This window comes from Seriola dumerili, unplaced genomic scaffold, assembly GCF_002260705.1.
Source record: "Seriola dumerili isolate Sdu_G_001 unplaced genomic scaffold, Sdu_1.0 BDQW01000138.1, whole genome shotgun sequence".
NCBI classification, from domain to species: domain Eukaryota; kingdom Metazoa; phylum Chordata; class Actinopteri; order Carangiformes; family Carangidae; genus Seriola; species Seriola dumerili.
This window is the reverse complement of record NW_019174393.1, coordinates 16,667,647-16,692,647: the sequence shown is the minus strand read 5'-3', so window position 1 is coordinate 16,692,647 and position 25,001 is coordinate 16,667,647. Positions and strand designations below refer to the sequence as shown.

General features: G+C 41.8%; 1 protein-coding gene across 1 annotated transcript in view; it reads left to right on the top strand.

Annotated features, from left to right (window-relative positions):
- nav3 (neuron navigator 3) overlaps positions 1-25,001 on the top strand; it is a 205,652-nt gene that overhangs the window by 82,218 nt on the left and 98,433 nt on the right. Inside the window, exons 4-6 of the mRNA XM_022749315.1 lie at positions 5,500-5,572; positions 11,983-12,157; positions 20,925-20,993. Coding sequence (XP_022605036.1) covers positions 5,500-5,572; positions 11,983-12,157; positions 20,925-20,993 — 317 coding nt within the window. The remainder of the gene's footprint in view (positions 1-5,499; positions 5,573-11,982; positions 12,158-20,924; positions 20,994-25,001) is intronic.

The window sequence follows — 25,001 nt, the reverse complement described above, 5'->3', positions numbered from 1 at the left end:
TAAAGATACTTTATCACTGGGCGTTAAAAGCTGTTTTATTGCAAATAGATTTTTGTTTGCAAATTCATGAAAACCGTTGGTTTCTTCACATCCAACACCAGAGACCACCCTTAAATAGAGACCAGGATTACAAACCCTTGTGATTGGCCATATATGATCCATCCATACTTCTACTTGTTCCATTTCCTGATCAGTTCACAAATCCAACCGTACACCTCTAAAAGCTGGGAGGATAAATTACCAGGATGATGATGTGGATCTTTAAGTTATTAACATTTTTTTCATTCTGTCACCAAACAAGCTGATTTTTACTTTGTCAGTCTGCAATCTGATTTGTCAGCATGAATTAAAAAAAAAAAAAAAGTTTTCACCCAGCTACTTAATATGTAGTCAACTATATATTTTATATATAGTTGACTACATATACTATACATATAAATATATATATATATATATATTATAATTTGGAATAATTAGCTTTTTACACAATAATAAACCCATGTCATGGAAAACTGAACTGTGTTGTAGTGTAACTAACCAGGTCTGTACTGTAACTCTGCTGTAGACAAAGAAGTATTGTATTAACACATGTTTTAAACACCCACAATCAGACATTATCTGTTTTGATATCATATTGTGAAATTCATAATAAAACCCCAGTACCAACACACTGACCAGTCACCATGATTATTATGACAGTAACATAAGCTGCTGATCCCAGAGTTGTGCAGTTGTATTGACTAATTAGTGCCTCAATGTAAATAGCAGTTGATGTTTGTCACAAGGTGCCTGGTCTGAAATTTGCTAATATATTTGCAAGCAGCAGATGTCAAACTACACAACGGATATCACAGGAGGATATCACAGCTTTTTTTTCTCTGCCTAAAATGACTAACTTTAGTCTTCATCTTTCAAGACTTGTACATTTAAAGCTCCATATTTGACACTTTCCTTGTGTTTTATTTGAAGTGTTGATCCATAAGAAGATATATTTGTGGTTTTAAGAACCAAAAACCATCTCAATATAGTTTTACATGAGCTGGAGCTCTAGTGGCAACAGGTCAGTGAGCCAATCAGAAGAGAGGAGGCTCTGAGCCTCGCTTTTGATTGGCTGAGTGTTTTCTGAGTGATCCAATAAAAAATATAGCAGATTGCAGGTAAACACTCTGAGAAACCAAATCTTGCAAAGGTTGGATGGTGGGTCCAGGTGGGCGGGGCTTGGTGCATGGCTGAGAGCAGTGACTGCTTTGTTGTGACATCACAAAGTTACAGAAGTCCTGACAGCTGGTTTTAAGGCTCAGTTTCTGAATACATGCTGTGTGCATTTCTCTGTGGACTGAGGCTTTGATACTTTCACAGTATTAATATAGAACCTAGACCTGCTTTATAATTAAAAAAGACATGGAAATCTTATACCAAAATTCTATACAATATGGGACCTTTAAGTACACATTCAGTTGGTCTCCTCAATCTTGTCCCTTTGTCTAGCACTACAGTTTGAACCAGGGAATGCGGTTTCATTCTCAGCAACCCTCGTCTCAGTACGAGCTGTTCTCCACTCGGCTGCCTGTGTCAGCTGGAATGTGATATTTTGATTTGTAGTGTGGCTCTGTAAATGAAACAAAGTTTAATTGAAACTGATTATCGCAGAAACTTAACAGCTCTCCCTCATAATTCTTCCAAGCTCAGTGGCAAGTTTCCTTCCCACAGTGCATGTCGCACATGTGCCCTCCTGTCACTCCTCGAAATGTTCTTCCTTTTTCCTTCTCTAAGTGCTTCATGATTGGGTGAAGTGCTCCTCATCAAAATGCCCTTTTCCAAATTGCTTTTAATGGCTCATGTGGATCTGCCTGATGCCAGCCTGCAACGGAAAAATAAATGATGTCGGTTTCTCAAGGAGCTGTTACAGGATGCCACAAAGCCAAACCACCCACCAAACTAGCAGTTAAACATCGCCAGAACCCTGCGGAACATTAATGCCCCATCCGTCATCAACGCCTTCAATCATTATTCCGCTTGTTTACGTCATTTTCGAGTTAAGTCCGACTAAAAACAAACAGCGGTTTCGTCTAAAAGCCTCAGAATTTCTGTTTGGATAGTCATTTGAAGGCTCAGAGAAAGAAGGCGTGAGTTCCACCGGTGATGCCTGTCGTCCTTTAGAAATGAGGCAGAGATCTGTCTCCAACTAAAGAGATTTACTGTGTGTTTATGAGTTCACTCCTTTTTGTCTTTATCATCCATTAAACCAGCCTTCAAACACACACATGAACACACTCGCTGCCTGTGGAACAGATGAAAAATGCTTCAGTAAGACCTTCCAAACTGTTTGATGTAAATATCAGGAACTGAATCTGCGTAACTGACTTGTTCCATGCTAAAAAAAAAAAAAAAAGCTTGTTATCATGCAAATATTGTTAATTATATATCATCTATGACTACAGGCTGTTAGAACCTCCACGTCCCACATCATCCTGCTGCTCGGTCTAATTAATACTGCGGTGTTGAACATTCACAAACGCTGCTCCGCACATGTCTCCCCACATACAAACTTCTGAGAGCGTATGTGGAGGGGAACCAAAAAACGCTAGCACCTGGGCACACATGTGTCAGTCTGTGTGTGCGGCATGTGGGAAGAGAATACAGAGGCCCACATGTGAGGGGGTTCGGTGGGAATGCGTGTGGAGTTGGGGAGTGGGAGGAGGTTGAGTTGTGTCAGGCAGATGGGGGAAGCTCTGTTTGTAACTTCTTGCCCCGCGAGGTTCCCTGTTGATGCAACCAGAGTAAACATCTCAGTCTGCGGAGAGAAAGTGACTGGGACTGATTTTGAGGTGCCCTTGAGCAAAGGATTCGATCCACCGCGCAGCTGACTCAGAGGCCAGTAACAGAGGATGCTTGTACTGAAAAAGGAGCGTGTGTAGTCAGTCTTCTTTGAGAGTAAAAGTTCATTGTTGACCTTGGAAACAGTAGTTGTATGTATGTCTGCAAACAGAAACACAGTTATTGTTTAAAGGAGCTATGTGTAAGTTTCGCTATTGCTACATAGCTAACGTTAGCATTAGCAGCTGTTTACTCACCAGTCTAGGAGAAACATCAAACGTCATTCCTTTACTCATCAACAGCTGGTGGAAAACAAAACCAATGTTAACTCTTGTCGCTATCACGTCTTTTATTCTACTTAAGTTAGCATGCTAACCAGCTATCCCCAGCCCGTCTTGTCACTGTAACCTCCAATCCGCCCTCAAGACGTAGCGCTGCTCAGAGGATGTATTATAATCGCTTGTCTTGTAAACGCAACAATGGCCTGAAGCTGTTGTCAAGCGTCAATCACCACCACCTGCTTCCAGCAAGAAACCATGTTTGGCAGCAGAGAATACTCACAGATATCCTCTTTAATATGATTTTCGTTTTTGTTTTAATTGAACTGACCCTTTATGATAAAGGGCAGTGGTGAAAGAATTATTCAAAACCATAAGTAGCAATACAAGAATGTAATAAGTGAAGGTCTTACACTTAAAACTTACTAACTTAGGTACTGTACAGGTGTTATTGGCAAAAAGTATCAAAAGCAAAAATGACTCATCAGAATTATGGCTCCTTTCAGAGATATATTATTATTAAACATATTATGATACATAAATGTGTTAGAAGCATTTTAATGTAGTTTATGTTGCCCTTTTATACACAGTTTAATCTGTAACAGAACATCATATTTTATATGCTGATCATATATTGTTTGTTGTATCTTAAACATTATTCTCATTAAAATGTAGTGGAGGAAAAATGACAATATTTTCTTGTGAAATTTAATGGAGCAGAAGTATTATAGAACATTGCAGAAAAGTACCTTGTACTTAGTGTAAGTACAGTTGGCTAAACTTATACAGTATTGGCTAACTATATACAGTAGTTACATCCCACCTTTCAGTTCACCCAGGTAACACCAGGGACGTGATGTTACTTGACGAAGGCCTACGACTAATGTTGTGTGAAGAGGTCGTAGCTCCAGCAGCACTAAAGAACAACTTTACTGTGAGTCTAACTTGTTTCAGCTTGTAGCCTCCATCAGGGTGTATACTGTATGTATGTATCAGCACCCAAGCAGCCAGTAAAGTTAGTGCTGACAGTGAGCAGATATTCCTGATATTGTCAGACAAATGGCGCTGCGATAAAAAATATTAACGTGAAAGGGTTCTCCACATCTTCCAGCTGAATCTGGTTCTTTTTAGATTAAATACAGCAAACTTGTGAGAGTAAAAACGACTGGAAACCACAGTGCAAGCGTTAAAAATAAAATAGCTTGTGATCTCACTCAGGAACTTTATGTTGCAGCTTGTAACGAGCACAGAAAACGTATGCTCATGAAACTTTATGAAATCGCCCACATTCTCTGGCTCTCTGTACCATTAATGCAGCGCCAATTCTCACCGTTTGAATTAAATGCCACTGAAATACATATTATTAAGCCGCTGAGGACAATAGAGTTCAGCTCAGCGGGAGTAAGAGAAGAATCAGCAAGTATCCAAGCGGGCTGTGTTGCGCAGATATGACTCATTATCCTGGTTCTACAAAGTCTCCCTCTCTCAAATAAATACGTACAGGCACACTGAGGGAACGAGCATTAGATAGTGAGAGAGAGAGAGAGAAAGAGAGAGAGAGGGGACGCGTCACAGAACTCAGGGGGAGTTGCAGCTCATGAATCATCATCGCCTGCTGGACGTCCGGCTGAGTTGCCCAGTCTGCCCTTTGTGTGGCCTTGGCACACTGCGCCGAAGCCGAGCGCTCCGACCTCCGACCTTGTCATAAAAGACCTCTTGAGGGGCGCTGGCGGCTCGCCACCATGCTAATGAAGCCACCCGTGAGCCACTGTCAAGGAATGCAAAAATCCCCCTCATAACTGCAACCTCGCGGAGCCTTTGTGAAACCGATACCAGTCTGCAGAGGTGACGGTTGTTGACTGTGTTGTAAAAGGCCTCAGTGAGCCACTCTCACCTACACACCCTGTGTTCATGTGCAAATGAACGTGGATTTTTTTTTTTTTGTTGTATTGTCAACTGGTGTGTGTGTGTGTGTGTGTCGTGTGTTGTGGTGTGTGTGTGTGTGTGTGTGTGTGTGTGTGTGTTTGTGAGAGAGAGAATGATCATTCGCCCGCATTTTGCTTCTTGTGTGTGTCTGCATGTGTGCAGTGGACTTGATTTGTGTTTCTACCACAGGCATTGTGTGTACACATGGGTGGGTGCCTCCCTCCTTGAATGCATGTGTGTGCCACGGGTTGTGTAGGTGGCGATACACTGCGGTCAGTATGTCACGCAGCCGGGTCCCAGGGGCGAGAGGGGGTCGGGGTAATGACCACACAATGATGTGCTTTATGGGTAATAACACTGATGGTCCCCATGCTCTGAGCCCACTGCCCCGAGACATTTAGGCTCATTCAACGTTAAGTATCGTCACATTCTTGCAGCGTCTGTGCTTTGTGCTGACTGTCTGCCGTCTTCTCAACAGATCGAAAATGTGGACGCCTGCCTCAGTTTCCTGGACGCCAGAGGAGTGAATGTACAAGGGCTCTCAGCAGAAGGTAAGCAGAATAAACAACGTGCGGTTTGAAGCCTGATTAAACTCTTAATTGAATCAGGGGAACAGCAGTAGAGGGATCTCCCTGTCTTAGCTAATTCTAATTTCTAGACCTGGAAAATGAATGTGGCTCCAGCACCACCCGAACCTTCCGTGGGTAGCTTTCCATTTCTTCACAAATATCTTCAAAAAACTGGTTAAAGCCTATTTCCAAGACATGCTATTATACTTCACAGCAATGGAATTTACCACATTGGTATCATGGCAGGGGTGCACAGTTTCTCCATCTCCAGCTTTCACTATGGCAGTGTAGGCAATCATTAGGGCATCAAAGTGGATTGTGGGAGGATAAAAACTGCGGAGAGGGATTCGCCTCCCGACCGTCGGGGTATACAGTACAAGGCTTATATGACAGCCGCGACTACAGCAGTGCTCTGTGCTGAGGGAATACTTGCCAAATTGAAAGATAAGATAAAATTGTCTCACAAGGCCAAGGTTTGAGTTACAGTTAAGTTCCAAACTATGTGTTATGATTATGTTTTACACTTAATTTGAGCTCAGCAGGAGGTGCTCAAGATTCCCTTAAAGTTCAGGAATAAATCCGACTGCCGTCACTTCTTTTCACTGCGTTTAAAGAGCTGCTGTCAAGCAAATCCCACCAGATGGGATGTGTGGCCTTGCGTCATTTCATGTGCACCGTTTGACACCCGTAGCCCACACCTGACCTGCCGTACATTAAGAAATAGTCGGGCTGCTATAGCTAGAAAGTCTCAATCTCTGGAGCAGATTTTTGTTTTCCTGTGAAAACCACATCTGTCCAACATGTAAACTTTTATGAGCTTAAGCAAACCAGCCCTTGTTTACAGCTTTGTGACAATGCATTTGTTTTTGATAATCCATTGAGCTTTTAAATGCTCTATCTATCTTAAGAGTTGGGAGAATTTACTCAACCCACAAAGGAACACTTAATCCTTCAGTTTGTCTGAAAACCAAAATTGAGATACATAATTTTCACTGGACAGCAAAGAAAAAAAATAAACTGCTGCTTCTCTGGAGCTTTTGATGAGCGTCAACCCAGTGAAGTAGTACAATGTGTATATAGATGCTAATGGGAAACATTATACACAGATCTACTGAGTCGCTGGTGTGTTGTCCTTTACCCTTGTCTCTTAGTCTTAGTTTAAAATAAAATCCCTGCATTATCTGCAAAGTGTCCATGTGCTGCATGAACATACAAACATGTTAAAAACATTCATGTAAACTGAGATGAAATAATAATAAAATATGTAAAATGAGATGAAATAATAATAAAATAGTAACATAGAAATAATAAGTGACATAAATAAATAAAAAAGAAAGCATAAAATCAGAAAGACATCAATACAGCATTCAAAAGAAGTGCTAGATAGACGGTGAGTATATACATGAAAGAACCCAAACTCATTCTCTCTTATTGCGGTTTTCTATGCGGCTCCACACGAGCACATCTCAGTTATTCCAGCAGAAAGTGTCTCCAGCTGTTATTTAGGACCTCCAGACCTCATGTTGTTCCTGCTCCCCTTTAAACATTAAAGAGGTGAGCGTGCCCTTGACCCCTACAGCAGCAGAAATAGTCACCCTGACACACTGACCGACAGCTCTAAATTCTGCCCGCTCCCCCCCCCCCCCCCCCACAACTACAGCACTAAAAACAGCAAAGTGACTCACTAGGCCTGGAATTTCAAAGTGGCTCTGTAAATATATGGGCTATTGGGTTACTCTGTCCACTGATGTTGCTGCTGCGTTTCATCACCCCCCTTCACTCAGTCCATCTTTATCTCACTGGCTCTCTGCCTTTGTCAGCCTTATTCTCAGTGTGTTGAATTAGACGCCCATGTCTTCCCGCTCATGTCTTGAATCAACTCAGGGTTTTCCAGATTCTGTTGGCTAGCATACACAGTCTTTATTATCTTTTTACAAGGCGTGGGAATAATAAAAAAAAAAAAAAGCGAAGTCTTTGATGTGCATACAGGAACCTAGAACTTACTTATTATAATAACCTCTCTAGAAGGCCCCTTGCATCTCTCTGGTGGGTGGCTATAAACCCGAGTTCCGGAAAAACTCATCTCGTTGAAAGAGCGTCGGTTCCCCCGCAGACGTTTCCGCTAAGGGAGGTTATAGAACTATAATGGAAACAAGTCCAAAGCCTTTTTTTTTTCCATGCAACAAAAGAAAATAATGCTACAGAGTGGTGACACGGTGACACCGAGGGGCTTGTGACCGGAGGAATATGAAAAAACCCAGATCATCAGAATCTGATCAGAAACAAGGCAGATCCTAACGTTACTATGTGTGGCTTTGATTGAAAAACACACTTTTCACTTTGATCTACACCATATATCTTGGTATTAAATACTGGGAGAGTTACCATGGTATTTCTACATACATTCATGATCCCCAGAGGATGAAGCCTAATGACTTTGGTCATCCCCTGACTTTACACCTTCTGCCACCAGCCGGCCAACATTCTCACTTATCCAGGGAACTATCTCAACGGGGGGATTGGCATTGTCATGACTCCCAGATGATGAATCCTCTTGACTTTCGTGATCCCCTGGCTTCACCTCTGACATTTATAGTTAAAATTGTGGAACTATTTTCCTTATTCTGGTGATCCCTTGACTTTCTATTTAGCACCATCATCAGGACAAATTATTATATTTATTATATGTATTTGTTTAATACCTTGGTTTATGATGAAATACCTGCAAAACTAATAACATTCCCATCAGCCTCAGCAGACTTTGTGTTTCGTGCTAATTAAAAATATTAGCATGCTAACTCACAAAACTAATATTCTTAACATTTTACCTGCTAAACATTAGCGTGTTAGCATTGTTATTGTGGACATGCACTTAGCTGCAAGTACTGCTGTGCACAAGTATCAAAACACCACTGGCCAGACTGGAGACCTGTTATAAAGACAATGGAACTCCTTCTACTCAAACTCAAACTCACGTATGACCCCATGGCACAAGAAATATATCAAAAGCAGCAAAAGTTTTACGACCTGAAATGTGATAATTATCCACAGGAAGTTCAGTCTACCGTTTCCAGGCTTAAAGAGCAGGTGTAAAGCCCTAAAACACACATTTCCTGCAGTTGATAATGGGCTACAGTGAGGGGTCCTTACAGCAGGTCATTAAAGGTTCTCTCCAGCGCACAACTGAGACCTTAGCGGAACAGGATCCTCATGGTTGTAGTGCTAGCGGGCAAGCCGCAGTATGACCTGCTCACCACAATAAAGTCTCTGCTTCTTGATCTCAGTGGGTGAATTTTTTTCTTTTTGTTTTAAATAGATCTGATTTTATTAGTCCACTTGTTCTCTGACCAGAAGGTGAGGCCTCGGGCGAGGGTAAGTGTAGTGTAACGCCTGTCCTTTCTGGCTACAAAAAATGTCTTAATGATTTAATTGGGGGACTCATAATTAAATGGATGTCAAACAAAGGAATTAAATCAAACTTACACAAAGAAGCAGCAGAAGAAAAGACAAAACCAGCTGTGCAGTTGTAAGGAGACCCTGACTGGACATGTGTTGTCTGGGGATTAAACCCAGGCCTGGTTGATTAATCAGGTAAAGACAGAATATATAGTCCTTAAGTACTCACACCACATTTGTCTTCTTCTTTGTGTTACCCAGCTGTGCTAGAACCTTTCCTTCACCTCCTCCAAAATTCCTCTGTGACTGATGAAATGAAATAACTAGTTTCCAAATAAAAAAAAAAAAAAAAAAAGATTGAATGAAACCGTGTCAGCCACATAAAAGGCCTCCAGAAGCAAAAAAGCACATTTTCGCTGAGCGTGAGCCAAGAAGAAACACTTCTTCTTTTTCGTCCTCTACGCTGCTCCAGAGCGGCGAGGGTCCTCCTGCTTTCAGCGGATGACGAGGTTTCCTGACAAAAACGTCTAGAGCAAAAGTCGTCTCAAACATGAACATGACAGTGAGTTCAGTGAACTTCAGTGGCCTGACCCAGTCTCCAGATCTGAGTCCAGTCAGTTCATAACCAACTAACTCGCTCTGACGTTTTTGTAGGACAAAAAGTTGATAATGAACATATTTGTAAAATTAGGTATGTGTTGCAAATGACCTCATCATTCAACCCTGTCTCCTAGAAATTGCATTTCTACACAATTAAACAGCAAGGACGGGACAGCTGCCAAATTGCCTGGTTGGTAATGTAACCTTGATGCGAACCTACATGTTGCAAAAGTTTCCAGGATGTAAAATACCGAGATCTGCTGTTCTGTAGCTGACTCTGACCTAGGATGCAGCTTCACTTTTGGGATCAGTGAAATATTTTTCTTCCTCTTCTCCTCATCAGTGTAATTTCTATTAATTTTAACAGTTGCCAAAAAAGTTTCAGTCCACAGCAGCTCTGTGGTCGGCTGAATCTGCAGCATTGTCTCTTCCTGAAGAACAGAAAACACTGCTGTTCAGACGCTCTCTAAGGCCCAGTATAAATTACCGCCTCTGGGTGTTAGAAAATGGAAAACACCCCCACGAGATTAATCTCCTCCAACTTTCACAGTCTCCAAGCAGCCTGGCCATGGATGGCTGGGGAGAACAGAGCCTCCCCAGATTGAAAAATGGAGTAAAAATCCCTGCGTCAGCCGCTGCCATCCTTCCTGTGCCTCTGTGTGCCAGCTCTCACTGAGGGGTTGATATAAAAAGTCCATTTCACAAATGGGTGCGTTAGCCACAGTGATCAATTTTTCCCTCCTCTGTGACTGCTGAATCCTACCTCAGAGTCTATGAGAGATGCATTTGTTTGAGTTTTGTCTGATGAACTGTTGAGGATGAGATTCACTCTCAGGACAAAGTGACTCATTGATTAGGAGCTTTCTCGCTGTCAGCGTATTTAAAAGGTAACTTCATCTGCAGGGCTGGACTTTCTTAGAGATCTGATTCCCCATACATGATTATAATCTCTTCATTTCTCATACTGCACTCTTACTTTCTTTGAGTTCATTTTTCAATATTATATATTTTGGTTTATTCTTATTATATAGTCTGACACCCTCTCCCATCTAAAGACATTGTGTCATACTATTAGATTTTGTAAAGACTGGGGATCTTGCAGGGTCAAGACTAGATTCCTTTCAGATTATTTCCCATTATGCTCCTCGTGGAAATTTTTTTACATAAAGTTAATAACTCAACCCTATAATTGTCACGATTTGACCCTAAAATGATTGTATTTGGACTTTGTCTTTATGATTTCCTGCTTTATTTTGAAATTATTTTCTTTGCCTCTCTTATGTATTAAATGTCGGCCACACACCAAACCACTCGCATTCTTGCACCTCCTCGGAGTCGCCTCCATGCTCACTGTCGGCTCAGTTTGCTGCTTCCTGTTTGGTTCCTGCGAAGGCGTCATTGAACGTCACTGTCTGCATGAATGAAGACTAAAAACTGATGATAATATTAAACATGTCTGATTTTACGGAACGTACAGAAAAAAAGACTGACTTAAGAAGCTCAGACGATCACCTTAGACCGACCGATCGAGATCACGGGAGCAAAACTCTCATGATTTTATTTTGAAATTGGAAATTTGGTGTGAGGCCAACATTATTTCATTTTGTTTGTGATGTAGACAGTGAAATCAGCTGTTATCGTTTACTTTTCATCTAATCCATTTACATAAAATGTGTCACTTCTCTTAGTGTCCCGCCACTATACCAACACCACCTGTACATGCTCTATCAGTTCCTCATCTTGTGGCAAAAGCAGAACCGTTAATGAAGTTTCTGTTGATTATTTTTGGCTGTTTGGCCTCAGATTTACCCTTACACCAGACCTCTGCCAGCTACACACCAGTCCACAAGTTCACATGCTGAGCTACACTCCTAAATTACCCAGCTGCGTGTTTGTTCTTGTATGTGAGCAGATGCTTTAGTTTGGATCTACAACTGTTTGTTCTTGTCAGAGTAAGTGTGACTTCGTGAGGAACACAATTAAGAGTTAAGGCTATAACTCTGCATAATGATATACAAGATATCAATATCTACACTAAGGTGTAATTACTCTTATAAAAACTTTTATGCTTGTTGCTGAACAGCTGCACTTGAGCTCAATCCTCAAGTGATTTCTTTTTTTTAAAGTCAACACATGTTCACTTTATAGTGTTTGAAATACACAACAAATGGTCTGGAAAATACTCATTTTTTAGCGTCACAGTCAGCTGCTTTATTGTGAGACAAATGAAAAACAAGTTCTGCAGCATTTTCGCCTGCAAAAAAAAAAAAAAAAAAGATTTTATTCCCAAAAAAATGACTGGAGACTGGATGCAGGTTGTAAATCATTACATGCTGTAGTAGTGAATGAAAAATGCAGGATGAATTCATATGACGGGCTCTCTTTTGTTCCTCCAGAGATCAGGAATGGCAACCTAAAGAGCATCCTGGGCCTCTTCTTCATCCTGTCGCGCTACAAGCAGCAGCAGCAACAGCAGCAGCAGTACTACCAGTCCCTGGTGGAGCTCAGCCAGCAGACCAGCAGCACCGCACCGTCCACCAGCAGCCACAAGACACAAGAGATGCAGTCCAGGTATGTTACGCCGTAGAAGCTACATGTGGTTGTGCTACGGTAGTTCGGTGTTGGTTTGTGTCTCATTTGGGGCAGAGGTAGCCGAGAGGTCAGAGAGGCAAGCTCATGTCACTGGTTTGAATTAGTGAACCAATTATGATTTAGGATGCATGTTGGAGTAGAGGTCGACTGATTTATCGCTTTTGGATGCTTAATTAGGTCCAGTTAGAGCTTTTGTAAACAGGAAATTGATGGATATGAGCGGCTCGCAGTGGGAATGAGTAACAGCCTTCATGGAAGATGTTTCTCATTAAAAGCTCACAGGGCTTTTGCTGCATCAGCTCCATAAGGACATTTTGACAGAGACGAGTCAAGGGTAGAGAAGTCGCATTACATTTTTTATGTCCTTGCCTCACATTGTATAGGAAATACGCTTAATCACTCCCTGGTAGAGAGATAAGTTTGATGCAACTCACATATTTGTCCTTGAAATGTAAAGCTACAGCTAGCAGGATGTTAGCTTAATTTGGGATTAAGATTTGCAAGCGGGGGGGGGGGCAGGGAGCCTGGCTCTGTCTGAAGGTCACAAATCCACCTATAGGCACCTTTAAAGTTTATTAATTTACTGAAAATACATACATAATCCCTCAATGTTACACTTCAGTTTTTGTACAGATTCAACTACATGTTAATTAGTGAGCTTTAGAGGCGCTGGTCAGCAGATTTTCTTACCTCTGGACAGAAAAAAAGCGGAAAAAAATGGATAATGCAATCCGCAGGAATACCTTGACATTTTAGGAAATAGGTTAATCTGTTTTCTTGCTCAGAGTTTGATGAGATAAAACTCTCACATCTAGCTGTTAGTGTCAGGAGGTCATTTAGCTTATCTTAGCGTAGCATAAGCAGCAGAAGCAACTAGCACCACGGTCTGGATATTGAAGCAGGAACCATTAACAGTGGCAAACTCACACTGATAACAAAGAAAACACATCTCCGTTTGGGTACTGTTTAAACAACCGTGACACAACATTGTAGTTAGTGAGCTTTAGAGGTGTTGGTAAGTTAGTGGTTGGTAGGTAGGCTAGCTGTTTCCCACGACTTCCAGTCTTTATGCTAATTAAGCTAAGCTAACCAGTTGCTGTCTTTAGCCTCATGTGTAACAGACAGATATGAGAGTGGTAGCTGCTCCAACTTAACAAAAAATAACATAACATTATAGTGAAAAGCAAAGTATCGCCAGTTGTCTGGGTCAGGAAAAAGTCATAAAAAGTCATTGAATGTGCGCACTATAGGCTACAGTACTGGACATTTAACTCAATGTAAGGGATGGTGAATTGCCTTAATATGTGTGTTGTACAGTAGTGTTGGCTCACAGGCAGCTAAGCAGTAAAAGCAAAGCTCTGTCCCTGTGTGATGTAAATAGACAGAGCAGCCATTAGAGTAGCATCTAAAGGAAGGCCTGACATGCCACACATGAGCAGCATTCCCCCTGACTGGATCAAGTTTCGGCCGTGCTGTGTGTGTCTGTGTGTGTGTGTGTGTGTGTGTGTGTGTGTGTGTGTGTGTGTGTGTCTGTGCCAGTGTATGTGCGTAAAATCGGTGCAATGAGAGCGAACAGTCTTAGTAAGATGATATTGTCGAGAGATTTAGCCTTACTGTGTTTGGACGAGTTAGGAAATGGTGGCGGTGAGGTCAGTGTATCGTGTATGTGTATGTGTGTGTGTGTGTGTGTGTGTGTGTGTGTGTGTGTGTGTGTGTGTGTGTGTGTGTGTGTGTGTGTGTGTGTGTGTGGCAGGGTTATTAGGGGCACAGCTGCCTCCCATTCCCACCCTCCTGTACCCCCTCCCCACCCTTACCCCACACAACAGGTGGAGAACACTCACACACATACACACCAAACAGCGAAGTTCGAAAACACACCGCTGCATCAGTCCAGCTACAAAAACATGCCAAACGAATACACACACACACACACACACACACACACACACACTCATGAAGCCATTACAGAAGCTGTTCTTTTCTACTGTAAACAAATACAAGGGTGTGTCCGGGAGATATTTAAGGAGCTGGAACGTTTAAATTCATGAAGGAATCTCTCAGTTCATTTCCAGATAGACCCTCTGCCCTCGCTGTCCACAGCCTCAGTAATGCCTCTCTGCCCTGGGCTGATAAGTTCATCACATCTGAATGCTTAAGGCCACAGTGGAGGTCAGAGAATCAGTCCATGTCTGTCAGTGATAAAGTAAGCCATTAATCTGTGAGTGGACCGTTCAGCCTCTCTCTGTAGCACAAGAGAGTCTGGAGAGGTTTAATGAGTCTACAGGAGAGAGAAATCAGGAAACGTTGCTCTCACGTGATCACACATACTGCGTGAAGTACAATCACAAACTCTGTCCCACAGTGATGGCTAGAGTCGCTGACGATGACAACTCACTGTCAGTTTAAATCTCTTAAAGTGGCTAAATGTGAATGAGCATTCACTCATTCATACCTGGTTTAACAGTCTCTGGAGTGTGTGTGCGTGTGTGTGTTTGAGGTGGAATGAGCCAGCTGATCATGAGTGTGTGAGTCAAACGTCAGACACAGATGATTTGCGACCATGTGTTGCTCTTGAGTGTTGCGTCCCATGCTCTTTGTTGCTATGGGAAGAGCTCACATTGCAGTGGCCTTTTTATATTCGAAAAGGAAAAATCTGCCTAAAATTCTTATTTGGGATTCTGAAATGCTTTAACATCTTAGTGTCATTAAAAACTCTTACAAAATATTTAAAGCCGTAACACTTTATTTTGAATTCTGTGATAAAAGATGCACAATGCATCTACAGTATCTGTATTTCATTGAATAATGCAGCCATGAAAACATGTAATAATGGGCATGAACATTTAACCCATTGTGCAGATGATATAGCTTTAATGAAGAGCTGGAACGAGCTGTTCATAATCATTGATAATGTTTTGTTTTTTTTTTGTTTAGTGTTACACTTTTCTTTTGCACACAGGAAACATACACAAGAGTTGGTTCCATTATCCAGTTCCATTTTTAGATCCGGTTCCAAATTGGTTAAATGCCCGGAAACATTAAGGTACATGAACAACAACTCCCCCATCAGACCACTTTTTCCACCTACGCGTTAGTTATAGTTGAATCCATCAAGTTCAGCGTATCCAAAAGCATTGTGTGCATTGTAGATGAAGCAGGTTACACTTACAACCATAGCTTAGATTTCTGAGCTGCAGTGAATCCCACACATTCACGCCATCCATGTGAAGGTAGATGTTTTATGCCTGCTTAGATCTGATGCATTTCAGAACTGTGTTACATTACATACTGTATATGTGTCAAACATGGTTGCTCCTAAACTCTTGCTTGGTGTATCTTTATGAAACTGAGTAAGTTTGCTTTCTGCGCACTTTTCAGATTGTACATTGTCATCTTAAAACTATATTAAAGGTTTTGTAATGTTCTTTTGTTTGAGGCTTCATGCCTGACTCCTGGTGCAACGCTCCTCTCCCTTTTCACCCACTATTCAAAACACTGAGATGTAATTAAATCTATTCATAAAATTTTTTTCTAATTCTAATTTTCCACAATGATGAATTCCTGTAAGCTCCAGTCGACCCTGAAGATTTAGCATGTCTGAGTAACTTCACAAAATATAAGATAAGCTGGGAGAATGGATGTTTTAAATTAAAAATGTTAAGCTTTTCAAATGATCAAATTATCTGTCTCACAGATTTACACAGAGACACACGCTCCCACTCGCTCCCACACGCTCACACATTTGGTCTACTGCACATCTACAGTTGTGGTATGGGGAGCTTTCTATAGACAGCACCTGCTGGCCTAACTGGTGTCTCTGGGACAGGGAATGGGATGTGTGCGACTCAGTGTGTGTGTGTGTGTGTGTGTGAGCGTGTGTGTGCAGGGGGGGGGGGACTCCCCATTGGACAGATCGCGACAGCCCGGAGCCACAGGAGGTTTTCAGAGCTCTAGAAGGCAGGGGGGCCCGGGCCTGGCAGGGCACAGTAATACCCTCCCTCTTTAACTCACCATGTCCCGGGGCGAACAAGTTGACCCCCTGGTCTGGCGCTCCTCACGCCTGCCCACCGCCGTGTCTCGCGACAGGAAGAGCCGTTTGCCTTATGGGAGAGCCAACAGCCTGGCCAAGCCTGACTCGTCTCCTAGGTACAGTCTCAGCCTGAGCAGCGAGTGTGTGTTTTTGTGGTCGAGTCCAGGGGACGGAGTTGGGATCATTTTCACATGGTGATATGAGGAGGATGGAATAATGTTAGTGGCATCATGAACTGGTAAATAGTTTGGTTCAATTTGTCCTGTTTATTGTTTCAGAGTCAGGGTCCGTCATACATCAAGGATTAGTGCTTTTATTGTTGTAGCTTTTATTACAAGCTGTTAACAGATTTGGATATTATTTTTTCTGGCCTTTCTCATAGGAAACATATGCTGACAGATTTTGGTTGCAATCATTTATTAGTCTTGCCATCAGCTTGCTCAGTGAGCGGTAGATAAATCCATCTTTTATGCTGCATGTATTTCTGTATTTTTGCTCCACTATTAAGAAGAACTGTTTGGAACTGATGCTCTTTCCCTGTTTTGTTTGGTAACTGTCTCCTCCAGACATGTTCGTAAAAATACATTTTACAATGAAGCAACATTTACTTTTCTGCTGGAGACTGAAAACCGACGTCATGGTGATGAGTTCAAACACTGGAAATGGCTTCTGTGATTTTCAGGCCTGAGATTTGTATTCATTCAAATAATAACTGTTATCTCTAACAAGCAATGTGGGAAGTAACATAGCATCATAATAGTATTGCATAGGTTTTTAGGGAAGAAGTCAAGGAGACTGTTTAGATGCACAAATTGTCTGCCTTTTACAACAAACACACTACGGTTTGTATCCTGTCTCCTACTAACCATGACCGGGATCTTTCTCTAACTTTAACTGCGACCAACTGTAACTATAGAAGGTGGTGACATGAATCATCTTTGTGACAGACATTTGTAACAGTCGCTGACAAGTGTCATCTAGCAGCTCAATGAACACTCATTTGGGTTGTTTTGACTGACAAGCTACCTATTTTGATGTTTAGGTTGGAGTTGATATATTGGTACAACAGTATATGTGTAAAATGAATGCCAGAGCTTCAACCATATAACAACAGTATACAGTCGATATTTGTGTCACATGCTCAAATGGAGATGTGACGTTCACGTGTGTGTCTGCATTCACGCAAACAGAGGCTAGAAGAAGGGTTGAGAAGCGAGCCCCCCCCCCCCCGGACATGAAGGTCAAATGGCATCTCATTACCTGCTGTCATCACACTGGCCTGAGCTCCTGAGCGCTGCCATTTTGGATCTAAAACCCATCAGTTTGCGTCTGACCTCAGCTGTGGCCACAGTCAGGCTTAACCTGATATTACTCACATTTAATAGGACAGTGATGGCATCCAATATCACTTGCACGTGTATGCCACATTGTCCTGGTCGATTAAACGGAGGGGCCTTTGATGTATGTTGTATTCTATCAAAAGTGACAGACTGCACTGCCCGCCCACCCACCCCCCCCAACCCCACCACCCTCCCTTTCACCTCCACCAGCACCCCATCTCCTTCCCCTGCTCCTGGATCCCTCTGTGTGTTCTGGTGTCTCTTTTTCCACATTGGAAAGATCATAAATGTAGTGGGTTGGCACTCCAGGCTGGCTGCTCTATACCATTACTTTCTTGTTTCATTGCATTTTGTAAAGTTGGAGGTGAGGGGGAGGGGGTCAGGACGGGTCCTGTGGTGGGAAATTGTGCACCGGTATGCCATTACCGTCATATACAACCGTGGGCTTGCTCCTGCATGAGCTGCACTTAGACTACTTTTCTTAGACTCCTGCAGCCTTTGCTGACTTTGAAGATAACACTTGTTCCTCCTTGCTAACAACCTTGCACTGCACTCCCTCTCTAACAAAGACAGAGAGAAGACAGAGAAAGCAAAGCAAAGGATAAAAACTTTACTTAGAGAGGAATGCGATGCATACATTTATGCCCGACCCTTTTTTCTTTTTTTTCCATCAAAATGCTGAAGAAGCATTTTAGAGTGCGGCTGGCTCCATTAATCTCTGTCTCAGCTTGTCTTTTCTGTGTGCTGAGTGTCATTTAGGGTATTTAACAGAGCACAAAACACACTAACGGGAGCTGAAATGCACTGCAGGTTGTGAGGGGTTTCGGGACGTTAAGGGGAACGTATTTAGTTGCCAGACACCATTAACCGACATGTCATGTATAATATAGTTCATTAATAACATGATACAAAGGTGCTTGCCACTATGATGGGAAACTGCCCTGAACTTGCTCCCCCATGTTTTCCGCTGTCTGCTCTGAAGCTTGTTAGTATGACATGGCATCATGGAAACCTACAAGGTCATCATCACAGGTGGTTTCAAACTGAGGCTAGAGGGAGAGAAATAGATAGTGAGAGGCTTGTGTGAGTGTATATATATATATATACGTTGCTTGTACTTATTACAACTCTGCTCACCTCCTCAAAAGATCCTTGTCGTTTACAGTTTGACTTCTCTGAACAAAGCACTAGCGCACTGCCTTTATTATACATCTGCTGAAGAGGAAATGATGCTTGAATAAGAGGTTGCTATGATATTGATCAGGAATATATTTTATGAAAGTCATGGTCAGTTTCTTGATGGTATGTCTGAGGTATGCAATCCCTTTCATAAAGTGACTCATATATTTTCAAATGTTCTACTCGAAGCGGTACTTTTAGTTTCTTGAGTTGTTTGCTCTTCTGCTGATGAACTCACATTTTATTCACTCTGGTCAGGGTGTCAGCTAAATGCATGAATCTGTTCAAATGCAAAAGTCTGATTTCGCAGTTGTTGGCATTTGTTTATGCAAAGCTGACAAGTGTGCACTAAAAGCAGAAAATGAGATGCGATGATTGCTGTGCGTCATTCAGCTACCCAGTATAGGTAGTTTATTGTCTCTGTCCACTTTCACTCACCAACGCCAAACCAGCAGCCCACAATCACAAAACAGAGAACAAGTTGTTCCCCCGTTGTCAGAAAAGAAGGACGTCTGAACAGACTGCAGTGTATGCTGCTTCCTCTGTGCTCCAGTTGAAGCTCTGGTCAGTGTAGAGGACAGTTGTATGATGGTTTTACTGTTGAACGTCTTCAACTACTGCGGCTCCGTCCTGAAGAGGAACTGAGAGGAAAAGTCAGGTTTCTATCTCTGTTCAGCCTGTTGAAGGTACGAGTTAAAGTCTACAATTAGCCGGAATTCTTCTTTCCATAAATGTATTTATTTGTAATGTGTCAAGACAGTCAAACAGGGGGACTTTGCGTGTATAAGATATTTAATGCTTTATTAGCATTATTGTGGGACTGAAGAACAGTCAGAATTTGTTGGGAATAGAATTTAGCCAACAACTTACCTTACATTAGTTAAGGCTACTGTGACCAAACTGCTTTTGAAATTCATCCTTCTGGTGAGTTTGTGTATTATTCCTGTGATCATTTATTTATTTATTTATTTAATTTTCTTTAATTACACAGTGAAGTACTTATATATTTCTGTAAGTGCCTTCAACGTAGGTTGATCTGTGTTAGTAGCAGCTAAATTTGAAGCTTTAAATCCATTTACATAACTAATAACGTTAGCATAGATTCGCTGAGCCTGCCTTAGCACTGCCAGCAATATATACAGTAGTTTGATTGAACTTTAACACTTACTCTTTATTTAGCTTCAGTTTGTGAGTTCAAATTTAGTTTTCTTTTTAAACAGAGTGAGAAAGTAGCAACAATAGCCACTTCTGTGATAAAGCTAATATTTCACTAGCTAAGGAGCAGTTAGCTTGAATGTCCATCAGGATCCCCTTCCTCTTTACTCATTGGCTGAAATACAAATGATACAGGTACTGATACTGATACTGATACAGGATAGTACTGTTTTTAGTGGGTTTTCAGTTGTTGCTTAGCAATATATAATAATTATTTCCCAAAGGCATTTAAGGCTACTAGCTAAAAAAAAAAGAATATACTGTATGTCTAGATGATAGAGAGGCCAACTTTCAATAGAGGGTCTGTTCATTCAGTTTGTGATACTCACATGATTTGCAAGTCATACACTTCACACAGGACATTTACACAGAGGAATAAACAGCCTTGCCACCTGGTCTTTAACTTTTCATTGTTTACAGGGTGTACTATGATGATTAAAGACATCTCTTCATTCATAAAGCACTCTACAAGTAGCTTAACTACTTCCTGTCAAACATGAGTGCAGCAGCCAGCTTTAATTCCCGTCTCTCTGAATGACTAACAGTGAGTGTTCGGTTATAAACTGTGACTGGTGCTGTGGGTATTTCCTTTGCCTCTGCGTATAGTGTGTTTTTTGGGACTTTCTTCAAACGGTGCCTCCACGAAATTGATTCTGAAAGTTTTTTGGGCCATTTCATCTCAGCAGCCCTATGAACGGATGTTACTGGCTTAGTCATACGTGTGTGGTAATAAACATGTGTGAGCCATCATGTGAAAAAATCAAAGAAATGTTTGCTGGCGTGCTCCAGTATGTGCCATGTGGTTCTTCTTTTCTCTCCCTGCTTATCTCTTCGTTTTCCTCTCGCTGTTTCTATCTGAATACCTCCTCTCACTCACATTATTACATTAAGGCATGGATTAAGAAAATTCCAGCAAGACACTGGTCTCATTCCTCGTCTGAGTGTGTTAACAGTCTGTCTGTCATCTCTGCTCTCTCCTCAGTCTCACAGCACGATATGCAAGTCCTCCGGGCCACAGTGGAATAGGGTCACCACAGAAGAAAAACACAAGGTAAATATGGGACAAAATTTCATGTAACTTTTATTTTGCATGCCTGCACACGTTTGTCCGTTTTGCGTGATGCTTTCATGTTTTTTTTGACACTCTGTTACCAACCCAGGAGGGGGGGGGGGGGGCACTGGTTAAAGGTCAGGGTCAGCTAGAGAACAGCTGATAGGAATTCAGTGTTCTGCTAAAGGATGCTTCAGCCGAGGGTAGCTGTGTCTCATGACAGCTTAAACCAGTGACTCACAGTGACAGAGCAGTCTCTCTCAATGCGCTTAATGTTCATTATTATATTCCCCACTATCTTTTCACAGGTGATTCAGCCTAATTAACCTTTTCAGTTTTGAACACCCGTAGTGTGACAGATCTTTTCTGGGAAATATCCTTGGTTGTGTTGTTTTTGTGTCATGGTGTGGTTCTACTCATTAAAGTCAAGGCTACTGCAGCCAAAATGACACACGTGTAATTGTGAAGGTGATTTCTGAGAATGTTATTTCCATGTGAGTAATGCGCAAGTAAGCAAGTGCTGATAATTACAATAATTACAATGAATTACAGAGTTTTATTTGAAATGAATTGCACCAAAACTAAGACAAACTTTAAGTAGCTGTATTCAGGTTGAAAACGGGGCCATCAAAGCAGAATACACAAACAATTAGAAGGGCACTCAGATCAGGTCAGTGTCAAACAACATACACCAGACTTCATTGGAAAAAAAATTCAAATTCACAGTGAATAATCTGGATCTGCCTCAGAATTTTATGTGTTCCTCCCAGGACCATGCCCCATCCCTGCCTCAAGTTTGGCACAAATCGGTTCAGTACTTTTGGCTTTATTCTGCTGACAAACAAACAAACAAATACATGTGAAAACATAACCTCTTTGATGGAAACCTAAAAGAAAAAAAATGTCAGTCATGATTTGATGACTAGTGAATGCTGTAGTGCATAAGCACAGCAGTGAGTCCTTTGCCACAAAAAGAATTTAAATTGAGGGTCACCATGCAAGGCTGCACACAGGTAGTTTCCTTGCACTTAAACCCTGTTAATCTCTGTCCTCAGTCCAGAGCTTTTACCACTTGAGCAGTGCTGTTCTGTGTGATGTGTCTTTAGAGAATAACCCTTTTACACATCTTTGCAAAGAAGGTTTTGCGAATTAAGCTGCCAGGCATTAAAATGACACTCTTTGTGTTAGTGTCATGTGAGATGGCAAATCTATCACACACACAGCTGTAAGTGTTCTTGCACAGATTTGGGCATTAGCACAGTACACACACTTACTGTAAACTGTAAATGTATATGACCAAAAGCATACAGATACAAAGACACGCTATACACATATGTTCATATTAGACATGCACCCACAAGCCTGCCCACACATACTGTATGTGCACACCCCAGTGTCCAGTTGTCTGATGCTTGCAGCATTTGTTCCAGGGAGCTCAGAGGCAGTGGGAACCAGCGTGCTGGCAAATAATTCCTCTCCAGCCGCCACTGAGCAATGGCAAAAATGCTGCAGCAAGCAGCTTCAGCCCTATGGGTGGTAATCTGCCCTCTCACAGCACTGACAACAAACCTCGCTGCTGCTGCTGCTGCTGCTGCTGCTGCTGCTCTGCAGAAATAGCTCACTAATTCCTACACACTGATGAAGATACGCATGCAACACAAAACAAAAAAAAGGTCAGAGGTCAGAGAGCATTGACAGTGTAACCATCCCTCTGTTGCCATGTGATTATGATGTTTTCTTTCACCATGAACTGCCTTATTAAGTAAGAAACTTTCAGCACTTCTAAATTGGGACAACAGTTGATGTATCTCTGTCCTGAATGTGTTGAAAAATGTTTCCCTCAAGGTGCTAAAGTCTAATGGGATTTGTGTGCTCTTTATTTTAGGCCGAGCTAAAGGAAATAACCTTTTTACAACATCAACTGAACTTTTTACTCCTTTGGGTTTTTTCGTAACAGGTGCGGAAACACACCCACTCAGTGTACCTACCTTCTCAGGGGAAGTGTTCCTATTACCATAGTTGTCCTTCTCTGTCATTTATGAAAGTGAAGTACACATAATGAAATAGCTAAATAAGCATGTGTCAGAGGCAGCAGGTGTGGTTTCCCTTGGTGGCTTTTGCGATGTTCTGCCTTCTGAGTATGAGACTCTGTGTCAACACAGAGCTTTTCATTTACTTTTGCCACCCTCATAATGCTTTGCTTCATATCATTGATTCTTATTCTGTTTCCCCTGTGATTGAACTGAGCTACAGTTCTCTTTGATGAGGACATGTGACCAAAATTGGGCTGAAAGAGCTTTACAGTATGAGTAAAGTGATCCAAATAAACCTATTGTGACTACAAAGCAACATGGGTATGGTTATATGCTGACTCCCCCCTAAACTCAGCACTTTCATATGCTCTCCTGACAGCAGCCTTTAAAGGACCATACCACTGTGAATTCAGGTTTTGTCTCTTTAAAGACCCCCTCCGATGAAAATCAAGTGCTTAAGCTTGTTAACATCCATATGGTGTTTTTTATATAATACAAGACATATCATGACTGAAATAATCAGTCAACACCATGACATCATTTTTTTTATGTGGGAAAACCATGTTAAACTAAATATTAATCATAGCAGAGAACATATCTGGAGAGGAACATTAAGTACAACTAATTTGTACCTTTTTTGTACATTTTTGCGGCTTTGCAGTTTTTCTTTTTCAGTTATTTTTCCTACAGTTCCATGCAGCCATTGATTTCCATTGATTTTCTTCAAACTCAATTAGTAGACTCTTGACACTTGTATTGTATCATCCATCACAGTAAACATAAGTCTGCACAATTTTTTGTATTTCAAGAGTCTGTTCATTGATTTTCATGAAATACAGAAATGAATGCAAATCAATGGCAGCCTGGAACGGTCCAAAAATACATTCGAATTTCTGAAGCAGAGCATGGTTTGTGAAGTGGATAGCTAGGATGTAACACACTGGTGTGGCCCTTAAAGTTCATCATCAATGCAGCAGGGGGGGATGTTGGACAGCTTGTTGGCCACCTGCCCACTTGTGCTTTTTCTCCTATCCTATTAAGTCTTAGGTGACCTTACTTTGCCTTGAAGGAGGTGTGAATGGCAGACCAGATTCCTTGCCCTGTGGTAAATAGAAGATGTTGTTATAAGAATTAGGCATGAGGTTGGTTGAATCTCCAGATTCACTGGCAACACCTTGGCAGGGGAAATGAATAGGAAATGCGCTCTCCTCTGCAAGAACCATTGGTGATATCCGGTGACTGACAGGCTGAATAATGCGATGTCCAGCTCCTCTCTTCTCCTCTTCACCCCACTTACAGGATACAGATCCTGCAAGCGAGAAGTCTGTCCTAAAACAAAATCACTGTCCAGAATTTACATCGTATTTCCCTCTCCACCACCATTTTGCTGATGCATTATCAAACATGTGTTTTGGAAGATGAAAGAATCTGATGATAAAAGGGACTACCTCTGATTTCCATCTGAATTGCCTCAATCTCTCGCTAATTTTCCCTCTGTTTATCTTTCACTTTCTCTTGTCTGAGTTTGCAGCTATAGTATCAGCTCTCTGGGTCTCCCCCTCTCTGCATCATGTTCTATTCCATTTTCTCACTTCTTTTGTTCTTTTCATTCTCCTTGTTTTTTTAGATTTCATTCCTAGACCTTTTCTATTCCCCTCCTTGTTGTTTGTACCTTTGAAAGCTCCCAGCACTAAAGCTACTATTATCAGTGCATTTGTGTGTGCATGCATGTTGTTGTGACATATTTCATTTTGGCACCAAAGTTCCATGGCTGTCTTCTTTGCTCTGCTGCTTTCTTTGCCTTCTCTCTCTCTCTCTCCTCCGGCTCTGGATTACAGAATGTGGTTGCTACTGTACCAGTCCATCTGTGTCAGCCCAGTGAGGCGGCCTCAGCTCTGGGCTGAGGACCACCTCCGGCTGCAGCTCAGTGAGATCACCCAGGCAGAGCACCAAGTCTGTGCTCTCAGACCTGGAT